The sequence below is a fragment of the Pinus tabuliformis genome, chromosome 7 (assembly GCF_031772625.1).
Source record: "Pinus tabuliformis cultivar Carrire ecotype Pingquan chromosome 7, CPIR1, whole genome shotgun sequence".
Lineage (NCBI taxonomy): Eukaryota > Viridiplantae > Streptophyta > Pinopsida > Pinales > Pinaceae > Pinus > Pinus tabuliformis.
The window spans coordinates 1724974217-1724999683 of NC_142293.1; the positions used below are offsets into that span (position 1 = coordinate 1724974217).

General features: G+C 38.7%; 1 protein-coding gene across 2 annotated transcripts in view; it reads right to left on the minus strand.

The window, feature by feature from the left end:
- Positions 1 to 25467, minus strand: part of LOC149255216 (Gag-Pol polyprotein/retrotransposon) — a 192291-nt gene that overhangs the window by 65010 nt on the left and 101814 nt on the right. For both annotated transcript variants that reach the window (XM_089457184.1, XM_089457185.1), the window contains exon 5: positions 21377 to 21472. In XM_089457184.1, coding sequence (XP_089313310.1) covers positions 21377 to 21472 — 96 coding nt within the window. The remainder of the gene's footprint in view (positions 1 to 21376; positions 21473 to 25467) is intronic.

Genomic DNA, 25467 nt, shown 5'->3' on the forward strand with positions numbered 1-25467 from the left:
GGGAACTGTCAGAACATTCGGGAAAGCTGACGTAGAGGGCAGAACCCGAAACTGTCAGGAACTACCTAAACAGCCGGAACCACTGAGAGCTACCAGAACAGTCGGACTGTCGGGAACTGTCGGAACAGCCACGAAAGCTGAGGCAGAGGGCAAAAGCCGGAACTGTCAGGAACAGCCGAAACTGCTGGGAACTGCCAGAACAGTCGGGAAAGTTGACGCAAAGGACAGAAGCTGGAACTGTCAGGAACAGCCGAAACTGTCGGGAACTGCCAGAACAATCGGGAAAGTTGACACAGAGGACAGAAGCCGGAACTGCCAGGAACAGACGAAATTGCCGAAACAGCAGGGAAAGTTGACGCAAAGGGTAGAAGAGGTGACTCAAAATAGTCGGGGTTAGCCAGTCTTGTGCCAGATCAACCGAAATTCTGTCGAGTGAAGTGAGGTAAAACTCACTCAGAATTTTCGCTAGTATTTTCTCTGTAAAGGATTGCTAGATGAGCATCCTAGATTGTATTCAGATATTTCTCCTGCGTAATAATAAACCCTCAGAACTGTTGCATCGGGTTTCTTGCATTGGGTTTTTCCGGGGACTATTGTGTCCAAAAATAAGTGTCCTATGTATCTTGTTATTTTCTCTGTTTTCTGTTTCATGAAATCAAATATCTAATTAGTGTAGGCTGCAAAAGTAATTTGCTTTAGTATTCAGAAGAATAACTTGATGAATGTAACTAAAAAGAAATCAAGTAGGTGAAGTAGATTCAGATTTGCTGCAGTAGGGGTTCCTTCAAGTCTAGGAATTTTCACAAAAGGCATATAGAATCTACATTCCTGGCAGCAGGAAGATTGTAGTAAGACGAGATGCGAAGTTCATGGAGGACGGAGCTTTCAAAAAATATCGTGAGATGCCTGCAAAAGATCAATCAGGAGATGTTCCGATAGTCCAAGAGCAGCATGGGCAGCAAGGAGGACAGGCAGAAGGACATACACCTAGATCGAGTACAGTGACCAGCAACAGTATCTCCTCAGAAGGAGGAAATGCAAATGATTCTCAACAGAAGAAACGACAGGAATAGGTGGAAGAGTTGGTTGAGCCTCCCACCACTAGTGGTAGAACCAACAGAGAAGTATGACAGACACTGAGGGACGCAAAGGGGTTCATTGGAGCTCCTAGAGCCTAGAAGAGGCAGCGTAGACAACGAGATAGATACCAAGCATTAGTAGTTGAGGTTGAAGAACCCTCTAGCTTTCAGGAAGCTATTCAACACCAAGTATGGGTGGATGCCATGGTGGAAGAATACAACTCCATCATGACGAATGATGTCCGGGAAGTAGTACTTAGACCAGAAGATAGATGAGTTGTAGGATCACGATGGATCTACAAGATCAAGTATGCTGCAAACGATAGTATAAAGAAGTACAAGGCAAGGTTCGTGGAAAAGGGGTATGCTCAGAAAGAAGGAATAGACTATGAAGGGACCTTCACCCCAATTGCTTGATACAGCTCTATCAGATCTGTTATATACCTAGCAGCTCAAAGGGGATGGGAGATTCACCAGATGGATGTCAAGGCAACACTTGAACAGAGTGATAGAAGAGGAGGTGTATATAGAACAGCCCGAACGCTTTGAAACTCATAAGAAGAAAACTCATGTTTGCAGGTTAAAGAAAGCCATGTACGAGCTCAAGTAGACACCCAGAACATGGTATGGTCGGATTGATAGTTACTGGCAACAGTTGGGATTTTTCAAGAGTGATGTTGATCCCAATCTCTACTATTTGTTGGTAGAGAATGAGCCGCTTATTCTGGTATTGTATGTAGATGACCTGTTCCTAATTGGGTCATCCAGGATCATCCAAGATTGCAAGAAGAATCTAGAAGCCGAATTCGACATGAAGGACTTGGGATTGATGCATTATTTTCTAGGGTTGGAAGTTTGGCAGAAGAATGGGGAGATCTTCCTTGGACAAGGAAGGTACGCTACAGAAATTCTGAAGAGATTCAGAATGCAAGATTGCCAACCCATGGCTACTCCCATGATCACCAACTAGAAGAAAATAGATGCATCAAAAGACAAGGAAGTAGATCCCACCTTGTACAGGCAACTCATTGGGTCGCTTATGTATTTGGTCAACACTAGGCCAGACATTTGTTTTGTTGTCAACACTCTTAATCAGTTCATGGTGGAACCAAAAAGAGTGCATTGGGCAGCAGCAAGACACATTCTTAGGTATGTACATGGAACAGTTGAATATGGGTTGAAGTACTACCAAGGGGAGGATGTCAGTTTGAATGGGTTCACTGATGCAAATTGGGCAGGTAATTCAGTGGATCGAAAAATTACCTCAGGGTACTGCTTCAGTGTTGGATCAGGGATGATATCTTGGTGCAGCAGAAAGCAGAAATCGGTAGCATCGAGCTCAGTAGAAGCAGAATATATGGCAGCCAACACAACTACATGTGAAGCCATATGGCTCAGAAAATTGCTTGTGAGCTTATTCAGAAAAAGGATAGAAGCAACCAAGGTTTACTGCGATAATCAGAGTTGTATCAAACTCTATGAGAATCTAGTATTTCATGATCGATCAAAACATATAGATATCCATTGTCACCTTATCAGAGACTGTTCAACGTGGGGCAATACAACTATAGTATGTCCCCACAGCAGAGCAGGTGGCCGATATACTCACAAAGGCTCTCGGAAGAGTTAAGTTCACTCAATTCAGAGAGCAGATGGGTATGGTTGAAAATCTGTTTCAGTAGTAACAGCAATTTGCAATGCAGGGACAGTTGGTAGTGGCAGTGCCAGCAGCAGCACAGATGCAAACATTCAGAGGGAGTTGTAGTACAAATGTAGCATTGGCAGTGATAGTGTCAAAGGCAATAGTATAGTTGTAGCAGCAGCGCAGTAGTTGGTGGACATCATGTCAGACATCAGCAACGCAGAGGACGATGCTTCAGAGTCAGAACAATATGCAGTATTAGTATATTGCTAGAGCACATTACTCGCTAGGAAGGAGTGTTGACTTGGGGTAGCATCGAATGTGAACTAGGCCTCAAAATTTGCAGTAAGTCTTAGACACATGCATTCTCCAATACCCAGAAACCGTTTTGAAAAATTCCACCTGGAAACAGTTTTATTAAAATAATTAATTATTTTTAATGGGACCCTAAGTCTAAACTTAGGAAATTAAAATAAGTAATGGCTATTAATCTAAACTGTGGATGGAACTTCTAGAAGAAGGTAGAAATCAAGTCAAATGATCCTAACCATTGATTAGAATCTAATCTGGGTCGTTGATTGATCAACGAGAGGATTATAAAAGGAGGCTTGATGGGCACTTGGAAAACACACTAGAGGCAGATACTTAGTTACCCGAGTAAGATCGATTTTCTCACTGGTTGAAGTTCGGCAAGAGAAAATCAAATCAGAGGAAGAGTTGCAGGTGAAAAAGAGAGAGAGGGCATCAACATATTCAGAGAGTGCAAGGCAGTAAGACGCAGAGCAGGAAGGGTGATGCAGAAGGAGGCAGTGCAGAGGCAGTTTGATGCAAAGCCTGAGTGGGCATCTTGATGTAAAGCAAGAAGGGTGACGCAAAAAGAGGCAATGCAGAGATAGTTTGATGCAGAGCCTGAGTGGGCAGCTTAACGCTGAGCTTGGGAGACCAATTTGACGCAAAGAGGATCAGAAGGATTCCGGGGAAGAAGAAGTGTTTCACCTGGGGTAGAACTTGGTCAAGAAGTGTCTGTAAAATTTCTCATTCCTATTTTGTTGGTTGTAATTTGTACAAGAGAATTTGCTGAAGAATAATAAAAACCCTCATCTGCTGCATTGGTTTTCCCACATTGGGTTTTTCCGGGGACAATTGTCCAAAAATAACTATCATTGTGGTTGTATTTGTGCTAGTATATTTCCTTACATTTACTTTCTGCAATGTTTTAATTGTGAATGCTGCAGTAGAATATATTTCGATATTTGTCGTAAGAATACTGTGGATAACTTATTTTTGAGGTAATAAGTAGAAGAAATAATATTAATCACTACAGTAGGATTTTGATTTAGAAATTTTCACATGGGTCAGCTACCAAGAGCATGGTACATCCGCGGGGTTTGCTGGCCAAAGGTGAACCAGGTGCATCATCCTCGTCCAATAGGTGAATCTCGAGCAATCTCTAAACATCCTCAAGGATCCATGGAATTTTATCTATTGCTGTGGAGGCCCATGGCTCTCAACACACACCCTACATGTGCCTATGTAACCCTCTAGAGGGTTAGGACCCTGTATAAGGATACCAAACCCAAGATGGAGACTATTTGCAATCCTGCATAAGATCCAATGCATCCCCTAGCCTTCCAGTACAACAAGTCATTAGAGAAATCAAGTAAATGAGCTTACCAACCATGGACCACTGGTGGGGACTTCATAATGGCCTACCCTTCCATAATGGGGTTCAGAATGTGCCAATGTCCCCCAAATTCCAAATGGGGTTAACAAGGTATCCTATTAGGTGGTTTCCACTTCTAAAGGGGATAATATGTTCAAGGTACATCCTTTAAAAGGTGGCGGTATGTGATAGAGAGGTGAATGAAGTAGGGGATGAGAAGGGGCAACCCTGGGCCACATGTTGGGGAACAAGGGTAGCTAATAAAAGGGAAGCCCACGCTTGGGTTTATAATGTATAGGAGGGAGAAATAGTGGTACATGAGGAGCCCCAGCCTTGATTTTTCCACCCTTCTTTATATGACTTTTGCCTTTTATGATTTTTCTTTAATTAACTACTCGGGGCTCAACAAGTAAGAGCATGATCTGTGAGATACAACAGTGAATATCCCCCTTTAAGTTAGGGCGGTTCATTGCCCACCAGGGGTTGGGACAATCATGGATTTCTATATGATGAAGGAGGCTCATAGAACCTGTAGGAACCATGTTGATGGTCGTGATGATGGGGTAGAGCTCCTGTATTGGCTTTTGGCCACGTGTTAAATGTGTTTGTCCCCGCCATCTTTTGTGTTGATTTGGTGTAGCATCGGATGTGCTCTAGCCATGAAAATTGATGGAGAGACTAAAGCACATGAAATCTCCAAGACCCATAAATGGTTTGCACAGATTGTACCCGGTTTGGGAGATATTAAAATAATTAATATTTTTAATGGAGTTCCTAAGTCTAAACTTAGGAAAAATAAAATATTAATGGGTGTTAATAGAAAACTCGGTTAGAAGGTTCCAAAAGTCATGGATCAAGCCAAATCTAATCTTAGCCATTGATTAGAGATTTAACCTCGGCCGTTGAAGGACCAACGAGAAAAGTATAAGAGGAGGCTTGAAGGTCAGTTGAAAGATACACCAAAGTGATCAGTCATTCGATTTGCCAGAGCGGGGTTGCTAAGAAAAGTCTAATCAGTGATCAGCAGCGAGGGGCAATGAGTACTGGACAGAGAGGCAGAGACAGTGCCAAGAGACCAGCGCAGAAGCAGAGAGAGAGAGCAACAGCCAGAGCAGGCCACGCAAAGCCCAGCAGAGACAGCGCAGAGACTTGAGGGACTGCATCATCCACGCAAAGAGCAGTTGGAGTGACGCAGAGGGTCCCAGAGGCTGTGCGGTCCCTCAGAGCACTGATGCAGAGAGGTTTGAGGCTGACACAGAGCAGCAAGAGGCTAATGCAAAGGCCAGAAGGGCCAGCGCAGCGCTTCAAAGTCGCTGGAGAGGATTTCATGGGACAGGTTTTCAGAATACCTGTTTTCGAATAGAGAGGTATTGTTGCCGTGTATTTTTCTCTGTCGGGTGAGCCGGTTAGGCACTTAGTTGTACTCAAGGAAATACTGCATAATAATAAACCCTCAGAATAGCTGCACCGGTTTTCCCGCATTGGGTTTTTCCGGGGACATTTGTCCAAAAATAACGGTGTCACTTATGTGTTTGTTTTCTTTCAACTGATGATCTGTAGATGTTGAGACTGTATTGTGTTTATTTCGCTATTTATATGTTTTAAATAACTTGTTCAGAATTTACAAGTAGAAAAAATAAACTAGCAGAATACAGATTAATTTTCTATGGGATAGACTTAGAAAATTCAACATTTTGCATTTTGTGGTACATTTTCCTGTTGAATGTGGCCAATTATGCTTTTATCCTTCTTCTTAGCTGCATAAACCTCCAGGGCATCATTCCAAGCCTAACCCAACGTGTGAGCAAGGGGAGGGGGAAAGCTAGCCCTATGTGGACCCATTAGAGGAATGTGGACCTAGGTGGGAAAAATAATGAATGGGGAAGTAATGAGTGGAAAGGGGGTAATAGATGCGGATAAGGGAGCAGGACAACACAACCAAAATCAGGGTTTCCCGTGAAATACCATCCCTAAAGCCAAATGGTCAGTAAAAAGGATCCCACGGGACTAGAAATTGAGAAACTGATAATGGTGTCATGTTGATGATTGAAATTTAAAACAGAAACTGAGAAACTTGATGATATGTTGAATGTTATAATAATCACTAATGATGATGACAATGTTTATGTTGAATTGATGATGATGATTTGTTTATGTTGAATTCATGATGATGATTATGTATTTTTAGATATAGAATCTAGATTCTAAAAAATGAATGGTAATATGAAATTCTTATTTTGTTATATGTGTGTGTGTGTGTGTCATTTTCTTGTTGTATCGTATCTGGATTTTTTGAAAATTTTTCATATCGGTTTCAAACCCCGTACCCGTATCCATTCCCATGCAACTTAGATTTCAAGGAGGAATAAAACCCCAAAGGAGGTTGGAATTGTGAAGCTCTTGAAAATCCTATTGTTAAGGATCTGATACTATGTTACGAACAAATTTTGTACTATGCAGTAATCTTCAAAACACTTGTAACATGAAGACATCCATTGAGGATAAGAAACATATATATTGAATAATATATAAAAGAATTGAGATGAGATGATGAGTTTGTTACAAATGAGGGCCCGCTCATATACCTAGGAAGGTGCCCCTTTATGAACAGTGATGTCCTTAGGGACATGCCTCTTCATTAACTAATTACTATTTAATTAACTATTCTTTATTATTATTTATATATTTTATATTTATATTATTTTTATATAAATTATATTCATAACATTTCCTTCCTCTTCAGAAAGATTTGTCCTCAAAACTTATTGCTGACAAGGGATGTCATCTATTTCTGTTTGCATCTTTCGGAATTCTTCGAGTTGTCATCATCATTGAAACAAGATGATAGGATCCTCTTAATGATAAAGAAAATTGTCGAACTAAGAAGGGATTTGGCCATCCTAAATCAGTCTTTTGTGAAACCTTGCGGTTATTGTATACTTAATGTGAATTTTTATCACAAGACTGAATTGCACCAACATTAGTAGTCTTCGGAACATAAGTTCGTTGTTTCTATTTTGAGGGATACAAATATATGGACTGATTGAGTTGTCTACCCTTATGATCTAGATGTCAATAAGGAGTTCTTGTGGTTTGATTTTCCCTTATCATGCATGTGACAACTGCCTGATTTACTTCAGGTACTATTGTTGAGTTGCTTATAGAGCCTTCATTTGGAATTTTCATCATTTGAACTGCAATATCCGAATATAGTTTTACTTCCATTGGTTTGTCATCATCTTGAGTTTTGGTATTGACTGGATCAGTGTTCATTCATTTCACTTCAACTTGGACTATTACATCTAAAGACTTTGATGTTTTTTTCGTGATAAGTTCTAAAAAAAATTCAATGATTTCTTGTCATTTTTAAGTTTCTTAATTTGCGTCAATAATTTCTCACTGTGGTCCTTGAGCCGAGAAACTTCTTCATTTTTGTCAGCAGTGATATTTTCAACTTCCCTTTGCATATTTTGTATCGCTTTTTTACTTTCTTGAAAATTACTTTTGAGATATCTTGCATGTCTTCTGGTATTACTGAAACTGATTGCAATGTAATGTCTTGTAGTGTTATATTTTTCTTCCTGTTGGAAAATGTTAAAAACTTCTTCATATTTAAGATGAAAAACCCTAGAGTTTCCATCCAAAGTAAACCCAAAATAATGTCACCTTGATCACTCCATAGGGTTCGAACTAGAATTGTGATATAAATGTATAATCCCTAATGTTTTATTGTATATTGGTTATGTCATATTTTTTTTGTCAAAGCAATCTAATTTTTTGGTTATATTTGATTCAGGAATAACTATATGGTTTACGATTTTGGGTTTTATATCATTTTTATCTTCGGCAAGCGAGATAGAAATAGTAGAACATATTTCCCTGCAATAGACCCTTTAATTTTAAATAGCATTGAAGCATAGTTATATGAAGCTTTTTGAAATCTTCTTTCCTTTTTGAATTAGACTCTATTCCTTTCTCTTCAATGATTGACTCCATTTTATGTTTGTGGAGATGAGCTTAGAGTTTTAAAAATAACCTCTTTTTTTCATATAAATATTTTAATATCATTTAAAAGTATTCCTCCTTTATACATTCAAAAATACCCCTTCATGAACTTAGGAGTATAATAATTTATTTCCTTTTGACTTTATAAATACCTCCACAGTTTTTCCTTTTTATATATTTTATAATAGCTTGTAATTTTCTTTATACGAATTCTGAGAATATAAGAATTAATTCCTTGGGACATTTAAAAATTTCCCCTTAAAAATTAATACTCCTGGGGAAGATTAACCACTTTTTTATTTAAGAGTTATATATAATTTTCCACTTAGTAAAATGTCCTTGGCTATATGATTTATGTATTACTTTATTGCTTACCCGTTATAAAAAAAAAAAATAGTTTCTAATTATAAAATGTCACAATTCCTTGTTTCTAATTATAAAATGTCACAATTCCTTCCAAGCGTCATGACTTGTGAATGGACAGGTTATGTATGACTTTTTGAATGATGGTTGGTATGGAATTTCAATGGTCTGGTAGAAGGTAAATAGCAGAAAACAGCAAACAGGGACAGCGGCAGATCACAACAATGGAATAAGAAACAACAAGACACGGTGGCCTCAGCAACCATAGTACGAGTCGCTATCATTCAAGAAAGGGGCACAAGGAAGTGGGGCAACGTGTGATGGAACAAATGGGAACAAGAGTGGTCGATCGAGAGTAGCGGCAGGGACAAAATGGCTCATTAGAGGCACATATAACGACGGTGGCAGTGACTGTACAGGGCTGGCAGCTACTACAACCACGACAATTTTTTTTTTGTTTTGTTTAATTACGCCGTAAGGCATTTCCCTTTGAAATCAATTCCCCTCTGGCCCACCTGTCATCATTGTGAACCCCACGATTATGTGTTAGACGATTCAAAACGGCACAATCGTCCGATCATGAGACGGTAGTTACAAAATCGTTGTAAATTCGTTGTAGACTGCAGGCCCTTAATCTCTCTCGCGAAGGAGGAGAACAGAGATGGTAATGGGCCCTTGGGGTCACATTAATCTTCGCCCTCAGAGAGATTTGCAGCAGGCTTAGGGATTAGGGCTTTTTGTTTTTTCAGATTAGTTGAGCTGTGTATTTATAACAATCAAGTGGTGGTGGATGGATTTGATCCCGCGCCAAAGGATCATCATCATGAGGACCAGGCAGCTGAGATTTAATTCAAGGCAGCAGCAGCAGTTCCTGAGCCGTTTCAGAGTTCTCTACTGCTTTGCTATACTAGTCTTCTCTGCATTGCTTTTGCTGGCTTGTGCCATCGCTGGTGTATCGTCCTACGTTGGTCAGTGTTTTCACCAAGGGGTCACATTAATCTTCGCCCTCAGAGAGATTTGCAGCAGGCTTAGGGATTAGGGCTTTTTGTTTTTTCAGATTAGTAGCATTTAAACCCAAATTCATTTCCTGCCGACCATTATTTCGTGTCATGGAAAAACTTCAATACATAATTTGTCATTGACAGAGGTTCTGGTTCGGCAATTAAATGCCCCACCCAACCAATTTGTGTATTTATACTCGTCCATATCGTATTTGAGAGACTTAGGCACGAATGATTAGACTATCCAAAAGTGAAGCGGAAGCTGAGATACTGTGAGAGTCCATCAGTCACAAGAGAAAAGAGGTGAAAGTTTTATTATGGCGGGTATCAGAAGCAAGAACAAGGCTGTCGTTTTGGTCGGAGCAGTTGCCATTTTTCTGGTATCTATGGAACTGATGGTGATGCAAGCAGAATCTGCCGGCATAAATTATGGAACAGTCACTTCGGATCTGAGTCAGTGTGTTGGATATCTGACGTCCGGCCAGAGGAAACCAAACCTTGGTTGTTGCGAAGGAGTGAAGAAGTTGGCAGGTCTGGCCACCACCACCCCTGCAAGGAGGGCAGTGTGCAGTTGCTTGAAGAGTGCGTATTCCCAATTCCCAAATGTTAAATCAACTGCTGTCTCTGGTCTCCCGGGCTCCTGCGGTGTTAATCTTCCCTTCAAAATTTCTCTGCAGACCAACTACAACACGTACCTTCCCTTCCCTCCCTTGTTATGATTTTAATTTCCATGTACCATTTATCTCTCTAACTGTGATTTTTCCATTCTGATTCTAATTTTGTTTTGCTTTTGTTTCGCTGGTTGCAGGATCTGTTGAAAAGCTTCTCGGTTATTGTTGCACTGCCAGATGCAAATATGCATATCTAGTACTACGTAGAATGTGGAGATAATTAGTGTAGTGTTATTATCTTCTCTATGTATGGTGATCACATTAATCTTCACCCTCAGAGAGATTTGCAGCAGGCTTAGGGATTAGGGCTTTTTGTTTTTTCAGATTAGTTGAGCCCTGTATTTATAACAATCAAGTGGTGGTAGCTAGATTTGATCCCGCACCAAAGGATCATCATCATGAAGACCAGGCAGCTGAGATTTAATTCAAGGAGGCAGCAGCAGTTCCTGAGCCGTTTCAGGGTTCTCTACTGCTTTGCTATACTAGTCTTCTCTGCATTGCTTCTGCTGGCTTGTGCCATCGCTGGTGTATCGTCCTATGTTGGTCAGTTTTTTTCACCAAGGGGTCACAATGTCACATTAATCTTCGTCCTCAAAGAGATTTGCAGCAGGCTTAGGGATTAGGGATTTTTGATTTTTCATATTAGTTGCGCTGTGTATTTATAACAATCAAGTGGTGGCTGGATTTGATCCCGCGCCAAAGGATCATCATCATGAGGACCAGGCAACTGAGATTTAATTCAAGGCAGCAGCAGTAGTTCCTGAGCCATTTCAGAGTTCTCTACTGCTTTGCTATACTAGTCTTCTCTGCATTGCTTCTGTTGGCTTGTGCCATCGCTGGTGTATCGTCCTATGTTGGTCAGTTTTTTCACCAATTCACTTGCCTTTACCTAACAAGATAATCAATTGATCCAATGTATGCTTTGAATGTCTAGTAGACTGTATTTTGCAGGCATGGCACTTGCATTTCTCCTTTGCCCATTTGCATATATTGTCCCTCTGTGACCTATTCATAATAACAGAATATCATATTTTTCTTTACGTCCACTGAAAACCATGGAGACCATGTAAGATTTATGAGACTAAGAATTCTCAAAACAGAATTGCATTTATAGTCTTGATGTATCTCGTTGCACATCTAAATGTGGAAAATGCACACCATGCAAGCCTGTTCATGTGCTTGTACCCCCAAGAACTCCTGTAACCCTTGCAGTCTGAAACAAAAAGGACTGGTGAACTTTTCAAAAGATATTAAGGTATAACCTAACTTCGTATTCTCTTCAACTCTTCTATCTACCACTACATTATTGTTTATTTATGATTTGATCCAATAACATAATTTTTCATTTTTCATGAGTTACAGGAAACAACATTAGATTTGCAGCAGCAACGCCATGACAATGGAGCCTTGGATTACAGAATTGGAGGAAGGAGGTATCTGAGTGGGCCAGGCTCCTCCCCACCTCGTTGCACCTCTAAATGTGGAAAATGCACACCATGCAAGCCTGTTCATGTGCCTGTACCCCCAGGAACTCCTGTAACCCTTGCAGTCTAAAACAAAAAGGACTGGTGAACTTTTCAAAAGATATTAAGGTATAACCTAACTTCGTATTCTCTTCAACTCTTCTATCTACCACTACATTACTGTTTATTTATGATTTGATCCAATAACATAATTTTTCATTTTTCATGGGTCACAAGAAACAACATTAGATTTGCAGCAACAACGCCATGAAAATGGAGCCTTGGATTACAGAATTGGAGGAAGGAGGTATCTGAGTGGGCAAGGCTCCTCCCCACCTCGTTGCACCTCTAAATGTGGAAAATGCACACCATGCAAGCCTGGCCTAGAGATGCAAATGTGGTAACAAATTATACATGCCCTGATCTTCAGCACCCAACTGATCTTCATGCTCATGCAACTACAATACATATCATTCATGATCACAGCAATATCTCTCAATATATATATCTAAATCGTTTATATACTCACTTGTAGGGTTTTTCAGGCCCTAAGCAGCTCTCCATGATCTGGTACTAACAACTTCTCTTGTAACGTGCTCGTGTCTTAATTTTAATTATGAGTATAGATCTTTTTGTCTACGAATACAGAATTGCATTTATAGTCTTGATGTACTTTATCTCAAAAAGAATGTCTCAACCTGCAATATGTCTCAACAACCTAGCATTTATATTGCCAAGACCTGTTAGCCCTGATTAGAACCCACCAGAGCTTTATCAGAACAATTTTTCTTGCAAAATGCCCATTGCATCTCACTGTTCCCAATTGTGTTTTTCATCCACAGAACCTAATTACCATGATCAAATGCTTTGTAACGCTGATTAATGAATAGTTTTCTCTGCTCTGTTGCAATGGATTTCCCCATTTAATTCCCACTTCAATTTTTCATGTGAACCCGACTTTAATGTTGCAGAGGGACCCAACTTTATAAGGTACATGATTGAGTATCGACATTTGAACAAAATAGGATACCTAAACCATTAGCATTTAAACCCAAATTCATTTCCTGCCGACCATTATTTCGAGTCATGGAAAACTTCAATACATAGATTGTCATTGACAGAGGTTCTGGTTCGGCAATTAAATGCCCCACCCAACCAATTTGTGTATTTATACTCGTCCATATCGTGTTTGAGAGACTTAGGCACGGACGATTATAATGTCCCAAGGTGAAGCAGAAGCTGAGATAGTGTGAGAGTCCATCAGTCGCAAGAGAAGAGAGGTGAAAGTTTTATCATGGCGGGTATCAGCAGCAAGAACAAGGCTGTCGTGTTGGTCGGAGTAGTTGCCATTTTTCTGGTATCTATGGAGATGATGGTGATGCAGGCAGAATCTGCCGGCATAAATTGTGGAACAGTCACTTCGGATCTGAGTCAGTGTGTTGGATATCTGACGTCCGGCCAGGGGAAACCAACCCCTGGTTGCTGCAGAGGAGTGAAGAAGTTGGCAGGTCTGGCCACCACCACCCCTGCAAGGAGGGCAGTGTGCAGTTGCCTGAAGAGTGCGTATTCCCAATTCCCAAATGTTAAATCAACTGCTGTCTCTGGTCTCCCGGGCTCCTGCGGTGTTAATCTTCCCTTCAAAATTTCTCTGCAGACCAACTGCAACACGTACCTTCCCTTCCCTCCCTTGTTATGATTTTAATTTCCATGTAGTGTTTATCTCTCTGACTATGATTTTTCCATTCTGATTCTAATTTTGTTTTGCTTTTGTTTTCACTAGTTGCAAGATCAGTTGAAAGGCTTCTCCGTTATTGTTGCACTGCCGGATGCAACTATGCATATCTAGTACTACGTAGAATGTGGAGTTAATTAGTGTAGTGTTATTATCTTCTCTATGTATGGTGATCACTTTCGTTGTGATCATGACAAGAATAATGTTATCAAATATGATGAGATTTAAATGAAATGTATACGAACTTATATCGTTGTGTTCATATGGAAATATTTCTTAATGTGTTTTTTTCTTCTTTTTAATTCTACTTTGTATCATTTTCTTTACTTTGTATCATTTATTTATATTTTGATGCTATATGTTTCATTTATTTATTCCTTTCACATTCGAAACAGAAATGGGCGAAAGCCTACCCATCTGGAAAGTCCTTGTAGATAAATCCTATTTTCAGGGATATAGAGATCTATTTTCAAGAGTTTTTCCACACTCTAGCTCAGTTCTTTGAAGAGATGGGTGAATGGAATTTGGGTTAACTGAGCAATTCCAGTTTAAGACATTGATGATGAGGTTGGAGTCACTGAATAGCTGAATAGAACCCAAATTTTAGGGTAATGGGATTACAGAATTAGAGGAAGGAGGTATCTAAGTGGGCCAGGCTCCTCCCCACCTCGTTGCACCTCTAAATGTCGAAAATGCACACCATGCAAGCCTGTTCATGTGCCTGTACCCCCAGGAACTCCTGTAAACCTTGCAGTCTGAAACAAAAAGGACTGGTGAACTTTTCAAAAGATATTAAGGTATAACCTAACTTCATATTCTCTTCAACTCTTCTATCTACCACTACATTACTGTTTATTTATGATTTGATCCAATAACATAATTTTTCATTTTTCATGGGTTACAGGAAACAACATTAGATTTGCAGCAGCAACGCCATGAAAATGGAGCCTTGGATTACAGAATTGGAGGAAGGAGGTATCTGAGTGGGCCAGGCTCCTCCCCACCTCGTTGCACCTCTAAATGTGGAAAATGCACACCATGCAAGCCTGTTCATGTGCCTGTACCCCCAGGAACTCCTGTAACAGCTGAATACTACCCTGAGGCCTGGAGATGCAAATGTGGTAACAAATTATACATGCCCTGATCTTCAGCACCCAACTGATCTTCATGCACATGCAGCTACAGTACATATCATTCATGATCACAGCAATATCTCTCTCTATATATATCTAAATCGTTTATATACTCACTTGTAGGGTTTTTCAGGCCCTAAGCAGCTCTCCATGATCTGGTACTAACAGCTTCTCTTGTAACGTGCTCATGTCTTAATTTTAATTATGAGTATAGTTCTTTTTGTCTGCGAATACAGAATTGCATTTATAGTCTTGATGTACTTTATCTCAAAAAGAATGTCTCAACCTGCAATATGTCTCAACAACCTAGCATTTATATTGCCAGGACCTGTTGGCCCTGGTCAGAACCCACCAGACCTTTATCAGAACAATTTTTCTTGCAAAATGCCCATTGCATCTTACTGTTCCCAAATGTGTTTTTCATCCACAGAACCTAATTACCATGATCAAATGCTTTGTAACGCTGATTAATGAATAGTTTTCTCTGCTCTGTGGCAATGGATCTCCCCATTTAATTCCCACTTCAATTTTTCATGTGAACCCGACTTTAATGTTGCAGAGGGACCCGACTTTATAAGGTACATGATTGAGTATCGACATTTGAACAAAATAGCATACCTACACCATTAGCATTTAAACCCAAATTCATTTCCTGCTGACCATTATTTCGAGTCATGGAAAAACTTCAATACATAGATTGTCATTGACAGAGGTTCTGGTTCGGCAATTAAATGCCCCACCCAACCAATTTGTGTATTTATACTCGTCCATATCATGTTTGAGAGACTTAGGCACGGACGATTAGACTGTCCCAAGGTGAAGCAGAAGCTGAGATAGTGTGAGAGTCCATCAGTCGCAAGAGAAGAGAGGTGAAAGTTTTATCATGGCGGGTATCAGCAGCAAGAACAAGGTTGTCGTGTTGGTCGGAGCAGTTGCCATTTTTTTGGTATCTATGGAGATGATGGTGATGCAGGCTGAATCTACCGCATAAGTTGTGGAACAGTCACTTCAGATCTGAGTCAGTGTGTTAGATATCTGACGTCCGGCCAGGGGAAACCAACTCCTGGTTGTTGCGGAGGAGTGAAGAAGTTGGCAGGTCTGGCCACCACCACCCCTGCAAGGAGCGCAGTGTGCAGTTGCTTGGAGAGTGCGTATTCACTCCGGTAACAGCGGAATACTACCCTGAGGCCTGGAGATGCAAATGTGGTAACAAATTATACATGCCTTGATCTTCAGCACATGCAGCTACAGTACATATCATTCATGATCACAGCAATATCTCTCTCTATATATATCTAAATCGTTTATATACTCACTTGTAGGGTTTTTCAGGCCCTAAGAAACTCTCCATGATCTGGTACTAACAGCTTCTCTTGTAACGTGCTCGTGTCTTAATTTTAATTATGAGTATAGTTCTTTTTGTCTGCGAATACAGAATTGCATTTATAGTCTTGATGTACTTTATCTCAAAAAGAATGTCTCAACCTGTAATATGTCTCAACAACCTAGCATTTATATTGCTAGGACCTGTTGGCCCTGGTCAGAACCCACCAGACCTTTATCAGAACAATTTTTCTTGCAAAATGCCCATTGCATCTTACTGTTCCCAAATGTGTTTTTCATCCACAGAACCTAATTACCATGATCAAATGCTTTGTAACACTGATTAATGAATAGTTTTCTCTGTTCCGTGGCAATGGATCTCCCCATTTAATTCCCACTTCAATTTTTCATGTGAACCCGACTTTAATGTTGCAGAGGGAGCTGACTTTATTAGGTACATGATTGAGTATCGACATTTGAACAAAATAGCATACCTACACCATTAGCATTTAAACCCAAATTCATTTCCTACCGACCATTATTTCGAGTCATGGAAAAACTTCAATACATAGATTGTCATCGACAAAGGTTCTGGTTCGGCAATTAATTGCCCCACCCAACCAATTTGTGTATTCATACTCGTCCATATCGTGTTTGAGAGACTTACGCACGGACGATTAGACTGTCCCAAGGTGAAGCAGAAGTTGAGATAGTGTGAGAGTCCATCAGTCGCAAGAGAAGAGAGGTGAAAGTTTTATCATGGCGGGTATCAATAGCAAGAACAAGGCTGTCGTGTTGGTCGGAGCAGTTGCCATTTTTCTGGTATCTATGGAGATGATGGTGATGCAGGCAGAATCTGCCAGCATAAGTTGTGGAACAGTCACTTCGGATCTGAGTCAGTGTGTTGGATATCTGACGTCTGGCCAGGGGAAACCAACCCCTGGTTGCTGCGGAGGAGTGAAGAAGTTGGCAGGTCTAGCCACCACCACCCCTGCAAGGAGGGCAGTGTGCAATTGCCTGAAGAGTGTGTATTCCCAATTGCCAAATGTTAAATCAACTACTGTTCGTGTTCTCCCAGGCTCCTGCGGTGTTAATCTTCCCTTCAAAATTTCTCTGCAGACCAACTGCAACACGTACCTTCCCTTCCCTCCCTTGTTATGATTTTAATTTCCATGTACCGTTTATCTCTCTGACTGTGATTTTTCCATTCTGATTCTAATTTTGTTTTGCTTTTGTTTTCACTGGTTGCAGGATCAGTTGAAAGGCTTCTCCGTTATTGTTGCACTGCCGGATGCGAATATGCATATCTAGTACTACGTAGAATGTGGAGTTAATTAGTGTAGTGTTATTATCTTCTCTATGTATGGTGATCACTTTTGTTGTGATCATGACAGGAATAATGTCATCAAATATGATGAGATTTAAATAAAATGTATACGGACTTATACCGTTGCGTTCATATGGAAATAATGGTTCATAATGTGTTTTTTTTCTTCTTCTTTTTAATTCTACTTTGTATCATTTATTTATATTTTGATGCTATATGTTTCATTTATTTATTCCTTTCACATTCGAAACAGAAATGGGCGAAAGCCTACCCATCTGGAAAGTCCTTGTAGATAAATCCTATTTTCAGGGATATAGAGATCTATTTTCAAGAGTTTGTCCACACTCTGGCTCAGTTCTTAGAAGAGATGGGTGAATGGAATTTGGGTTAACTGAGCAATTCCAGTTTAAAACATTGATGATGAGGTTGGAGTCACTGAATCGCTGAATAGAACCCAAATTTTAGGGTAATGCAAATTTAAAGCAAAGAAAATAATTCATTAGCGGCCCATGATTATTTTTGCAAGAACCCCTGTATAAGAAGCACTTGCTAATGGCTTTGCCCACTTAAAAGAGGCCTCATGGCTTTGGATTGTTCTTGTCCATTTAAGGTCTTATAAAATTCATATAGTCCAATCTGAGAGGAGTGAGTAGTATTATTATCAAGTTTTTATCTAACCAAATGCCCCCACATGGCCAAGGAAGGATGAGCTCTTCCAGGCTTTAGAGAATATAGAAAAACAGATCATGGAATCATGTTTTAATAGTCATTGCACGTTAGATTAGACAATTAGGTAAGTCCAAATAGCATTCTAGTTCTTTCCAGACTAGTCCAAATAGCATTCTAGTTCTTACTATGTTATGAATGTCCTAGCTTCTACGCATGTTTATTATTCCCTACGTTAGTGTTCCTTGGCCTTGATTTATAGTATATTGGAAAAGGTTATGAGATATTTTACAATCTTAAGCCCAATGCATGCCTTCTCATATAACAATCACATTATCCAAGATAAATCAGTTTGTCAGATAAATTTTGTATCTTTTGGGTGAATTATGTTAGAGCAGGTAGAATCTGCCATGCATAGCTTCTCTTCAAATCTTCTACATGTAACCTTAAATAACTATGCTCGAAATACCGTCTATATCAATGAAATATGATCACATGATGTGTCACCATTGGCATACCACCCAACAACACTGCATTATGCAAATTGCTAGCAATAATAACTATGCTCGAAACACTGTCTATATCAATGAAATATGATCACATGATGTGTCACCATTGGCATACCACCCAACAACACTGCATTATGCAAATTGCTAGCAATACTATACTCAATGTAACCCCTATTCAACATTTTTTGTAAAATTATGGCCGATATGAAGAAATGAATCAGGTAGAAATTCAATCTGTCCTATGAAAATGTCACTAACTATCCAGGTATGTTTTTGCTATGTATGCACCCTAGATTACACCGAACAGAAACTGATACACATCAAATATTTTACTAATCCCCTCTGCTTTTGCATTTGCCCATTTTTCTCTATCAAACATATGCTTGTCACAAAAGGCAAGTAATTGCTTATGCTTGCAGTCACACTATTTTGTATGAGACGATTTGCAATTAGCGTTACAATAATCAGTGCAAGAACAGAGTCCATTCGAGAAACAATGGAAACAATTTGCATCTCTCACAAAAAGTCCCTTCCCAGTGATCATCGGAATGAGCTTTGTGGCATTGTGGCAACGCCCTCAAACGCGAAGGTTCTTGGTAATCTGGATAGCTGATCTAGGCATTTGTTGATGATAAAAAATAAACACCAGTAAAGAAACAAAATTGCATAAAATTTGGACTTCTTTCTTCTATGCTATTGTTTCTTATGTCATTTACATAAAATTTTGACTTCTTTCTTCTATGTTATTGTTTCTTATATCATTGCCTTACGGCGTTTCCTTTGCAACATGTGGTGCAAATGCTAGTTATATTATATGTTGAAAAAAACTAGTGACAGCCCATAAGGAGGCCCCCTTTTTTTATATATATAATCTTACTTTTTCTTATGAATTTTTTTTATATTTTTTATAACTATCTATAATTGTTTTTCCTTGTAATATTTTTCTCATATATATCTATATATATATATATATATATATATATATATATATCGTTTTGAATACTCCTTCCTCCTTTATTTTATTTTATTTTATTTTTCTTTCTATATATATATTATTTTTTTCTCTCTTTTTTTAATGGCCAAAGGCCTAAGAGCAGAATGGAAAACCTCCAAACAAGCTTTATTTGGCTAAAAGCCTCAATTACAATGATAACGAACTTGACGAAAAGTTGATGGCCAAAGGCCGAGATCAGACTGGTTGTGCAATGGTTGAGCAGCCAGAGGATTGAACAACTCTGATACCAATGTTACAAACAAAGTTCGTACTATGCAATAATCTTCAGAACACTTGGAATATGGAGACATCCATTAGGGATACGAAACATATACATTGAATAATGTATAAAAGAATTGAGATGAGATGATGAGTTTAGTACAAATGAGAGTCTGCTTATATACCTAGGTAGGTGCCCCTTTATGAACGGTCATTAACTAATTACTATTTAATTAACAATTCTTTATTATTATTTATATATTTATATTTATATTATTTTTATATAAATTATATTCATAAACGGGCCTCTTCATTAACTAATTACTATTTAATTATCTATTTTATTATTATTTATATATTTATATTTAAATTATTTTTATATCAATTATATTCATAACATACTAGTTGATATGGGCATAGAGAAACAATGTGAACACATAAGAAGGAAAACCAAATAACCAGTATGCAAATAACAAAGGAGATTGTTGGACTTGTGTGTTATAAATGTATGTTCAATCAAAATATTTGCAAGTATAATTCCCTTGATAGAAAATGGTTTAAGTGCTAGTGTAGTTAATGTTTGGAAGTTTATTATCTTTTAGTAGTGTAGTTTGTATTGTGTGATAGTTTGATGGACATTTGGGTTAAAGTTTGGAAGTTTATTATCTTTTCGTAGTGTAGTTTGTATTGTGTGATAGTTTGATGGACATTTGGGTTAATGTTTGGAAGTTTATTATCTTTTCGTAGTGTAGTTTGTATTGTGTGATAGTTTGATGGACATTTGGCGAACGAATTCATGTAATGTGCACAGGTAAAGGGATCATGCCTGATGCCTGCATAAAATGAAAAAGATGCATTGGAATACTTAGAGAGTGGGTGTCTTAGGAAGCTGTGTAGGAACAATTTGTTATAATGTTAATAAATGTCTCATGTTATTCTCTCCATATTTCTGTGTCCATTTTGTTGATGCATGTATTCATTTTATGCTGCTAGATTTGATGATTATCATTTGCCCTTATTACATGTTCGATTGTAGATTTGTGATCTTTCCTTTATTAATCCCTTCTGAAACAATGTGCACATATGTTTTACACTTTATTGTATTACATATTTATGGGGGTGTAAAACTTATGAGAGAGATTTTTTTGACCTAGTTTCATAGGGTAACAATAACCTATACAAATTTAGGTGAGTGATCAAGTTACCTATGGATTATTTACAATAAAATAGGTGAAGAATAATTTCTATAGTACAAAGGTGTAAAATACAAACATACTACATATGTGAACACACTCGTAACATTACGTTTCATCAGTTTGGGAAAATGGGATCAAGATATTATGCAGAAATTTAAATGGTTAGACAAAGATGTATAATTAAAAGGGTTTTAGGCAACATGCATATAGCCACATTCCTTTTTCTGAAGGTGGTATAAAAGATGATGTGCATTATCATTGTTTGCATGAGAAAAACGATTTAAATGGATTCAAAACTGATAAGTACATGCAAGATTGAGATAATTAAGGAAAAATAGATATTCAACCCCAATAATTTGAGAAAAACACAAACTGTTTTATTTGACTCACCAGACAAATAGAAAAGCTCCAATATAGTATACTGTACTTAGCAATCCATATGATAAAATTCCTGATGCACCATATCTCTTGAGATTCTGCAGTAACCTGACATATAAACATGTATGATGTTATCATTCTCTTCTGTTGATTTTTATATGCATACCATTTTGCCACGTGCTAATGATTTTTCTAATTACATTTCTGCAAATTCATGGACACCATAGTATGTAGGTGCCTATCATGTGTACTATGTATGGACACCATTGTATGTAGACACCTGCCATATGTACTATGTATAGACACCATTGTATGTAGACACCTGCCATATGTACTATGTATAGACACCATTGTATTTTAAATTTTTTTCTAATTACATTGTGTGCATGTATGTTAGTGCCTGCCATATGTACTATGTATGGACACCATTTAATTTTGCTAATTACATTGTGTGCATGTATGTCAATGCCTATCATATATATTACAAAAATTGTTAGTACAAAAAGTCATATCATTCTCTAATGGATGTTCCAACTGTTACGGATATATCTTGCAACTGAACTTGAAAGTCCACAATGCAGTGCAAGCCTAAAGGTAACTAAAGAGCGTTGTCACTGTGCCCTCAACAATCCATCTTCTCACTTAAGGTCAGCTCTCTTCTGATACAAGGGGGGTATCCAAAGGATTAAGATTACTAAGACCAGAAAAACAAAGGCTCAAGGTGATATGGGGATTTGTCTTTGTAAAACAGATTTTAACGAGTATAGGTTGATTTTAAAGGTGGTTGATAGGAACAGACTGGTCCCAAATATCAAAGAGGGCCTACAGACTCATGAAGCAACAAAGAGGTCTGAATATGAGTGGTAAATAGGATAGTTATTTCTAATAAAACAAGTATAAAACTACTATTTATTGCAGATTTATATGGCTGGAAATTAATGAGTGAATCCACTTCCAAAGGTGACCTTGTATGCAAATGCAATAACAATAAGATGTGGTTCTATTACTAGCCAAAAATTAATGGCATATTATTTGAAATGGTGCTTCGCCGGCTCAACACACTTCATAGCTTCTCGCAAACATTTTTTTATTACACCACACCAACAATCCATTATTACAGCTTTGTTTGCCCTGTTATTCTGGTGCTCCGGTGCAACAATAGTTCATTCTCTCTCCTTCCCCTTAAGGAAGTAAGGAAGGAAGTTGGATTCCTCTTGGAGCCCCGGAACCCAAGTGGGTGTAGAGAGAAGGAAATACAAAACCACTTCTATGTCGTCCGTGTCCAAAGGCCAAGGCATACTGGCCACCAACTCCCCATAACTCTAAGGGTAGTTATCTCCCTATAACCTTGTCATATATCGACAGCTTTAGGGGTGGTTCCTTCAATGAAATTACATCCAAAACTGCTCAATTATTAAGCAAGAAACAGCAACACTTTGGATAGAATGCACCTCATCCAAAACTCCATCTTAAATGACAAAATTGACCTCTTCTTGAAACTCATTGCAACAGAATTTACTAATTTAGTGTATATCCCAACATAAATTAGCGAAATATAGGAAATGGAAAGCTACACAAGAGATGAAATTCCACTATCACATAGCAATTCATTTGGTTTTAGCTTAATTTCATTCTGTTCTAGATTTGGCTTTGGCATTTTTCTAGGAGTTGCATTTGTACTCCCACATTGTACTTGTACTAGTTATATCTTTCAGTCCCATTGACCTATTATGGTCATCCATTGGACATTTGAAAAAAAAAAGGTATTCAATACAAGCCAAAACCAAAGATATTATTCTCTCCTCAAACCGTCAACAACACAACCATTACAATAGGACGAGCTCATTTTACATGGATTTGAAGCTCAAAACATTCTCAAATAAAATGATAATATCCAAGAGTTAGATCCCAGATCTTGCCTAGGGAGATAAACAAATAATATCCATCAACTATCTCAATACAACTCAAAATCAACCTAGAGCAATGGAATAATAAACAAATGGACTAGATAATTATTCACTAACACCTATTAATTGAAGGGTGGACCAGGAAACTATTACTACCCCTTAGGGGATGGAAGCACCTAATATGGTTGACCTTTAGCCACCCCTACCTAGGGAAAAAACACCTTTGCGAGATCTTGGTCCTGATTTGGAAAGGGATCCTTGTTTGATGCATTAAATTTCCCTTAACATTCAAGTTTGGTTCACTTAGATTCATTATTGATCTTAGTCCTAAATGACTAGTTTCTTTTACTAGAATCCATGTTGTTCTTATCAGGTGGTTCAACATCCCAGGCCTTGGGCACCCACTCCACAGGTAGTCAAGCCCTTCAGAGGAGTACATTGGCCAAAACAAGTGCAATATTGAGATTTTGGACCCTCTTAGCAACATTAGAAAATGACACATGTCCCAAAACACCTCCAAGACCCAGGACATTGGTCAACTTTGACCCAGTTTTGAGGATTCTTCAGGATCACAGCACTGGACCTAGCATGCCCCCAAGTTGGCCTTGACACAACTTGATGGGAAGGAGTTGATTCAAAAGCCTAGATGAGGATGGTCTCACACTAAGAGACTAGGGAGGGCTTGTTTCACCAGAGGAAGCCCTAATGCTAGAGAGAAGGAGGCCCTGTTTGACAGATGGAGACCCATGGAGACCACTTTATGGCACCCCAGTTGGATCTTGGGACCCCACAGGAGATATTGAGGTGAATTTGAGGGCCAACCCTCAAATCTTGGATTTTACAGGCATCTACACTTTCTTGGACACCTCATCACCCTTGGACATGGAATTTGGAGCATTTATGATGGATGACATTAGCATTATAGAGGCTACCGCTCACATGTGTGGGAAAATTAGGCTCATTTGAATGTTAGCTAATGGGTTGGCTTGTAACCCAAGGTCATTTAGTGATTTAACTTGTTTTTAGGGGCTTCATAAACATAATTACTTGCCCTAATCCTCATATAAATAGAGGATAGGCATACTTCATTTGATCATCATCACTTGTGACATTTTTGGCCCTCTTAGAGAAACTCAGCCTAGCTGAATTGTGCTCTTGTATCTTGTGGAGATGTGATCTATGGTGGATTTTTGCTAATGGAGCTATTTCTTGGCTTTGGAGATGTCATTTTGGAGCAATAATGGACTTGTACATGCATTCTATTTTGTAAGTGTACCTTGTATTTGATAAATCTTTATTATTTGTGGCTATTGTATGGAATGGTTAATTATCTAGGGTTTTTATGTGCAAATTTATGGTTGGAAATTATTTTATGAACTCTTAATGATAGTATTGCATGCATTACCAACTTATAGAATGTGAATGACAATCCCATGGGTGAACCCTTAAAAAAGCTCTCCCCATTGACTTTGCTCCCTCACAAATGTGATAGATAGGGTTTGAAACCTATGGTTTCTTATTCACTTACTCCTTTTCCAAGGTTTAGCAATCTTTAAACATCCCCTAGACTGTAGGAATTTACAGGGTAAGTTCCTCAGATAGAACACCAAAGGACACTGCTCACAAACAGATCACAAATCAATACACTAATATTGTTGACGTAGTTAAAAACCTCAAAGAGGGAAACAGTCCACGGCCTGAGCCAATGCGGCCACTTCAGTCAATTTATTAATAAAAGAATGAAAATTTACATAATCTTCTCTCATGAACGGCTACCCTACAAATGACCCTCCAAGCTCTTTAAATAGAGATCATGGACCAATCGGGTGTTAAGCCACAGATCAAGTGTCGGTAATACCGAGGAGAGAATGAACCGTCGGATCACTACATATCGTGACCGTCGGATTGTAAGTTACAAAAGTACATAGTAAAGAAACACACTTTACCTAACTCTACACTAGACCAAGTTATACTTAACTACTTCCTATGTGTCGAAATATCCTAACATCCCCCTTAAGAACAACTTGGCATAGGATTGAAGGATGTACAAATATGACACAATAGGAGAAGGAAGGAGGCATTAGAGCCTATCCCCCCTTAGTGACAACTTCCTGAACTCCAACCATAAATCGAAGTTTAGTAAACTTCACCTCTGTGAGAGCCTTTGTAAAGATGTCTGCAACTTGATCATCTGTT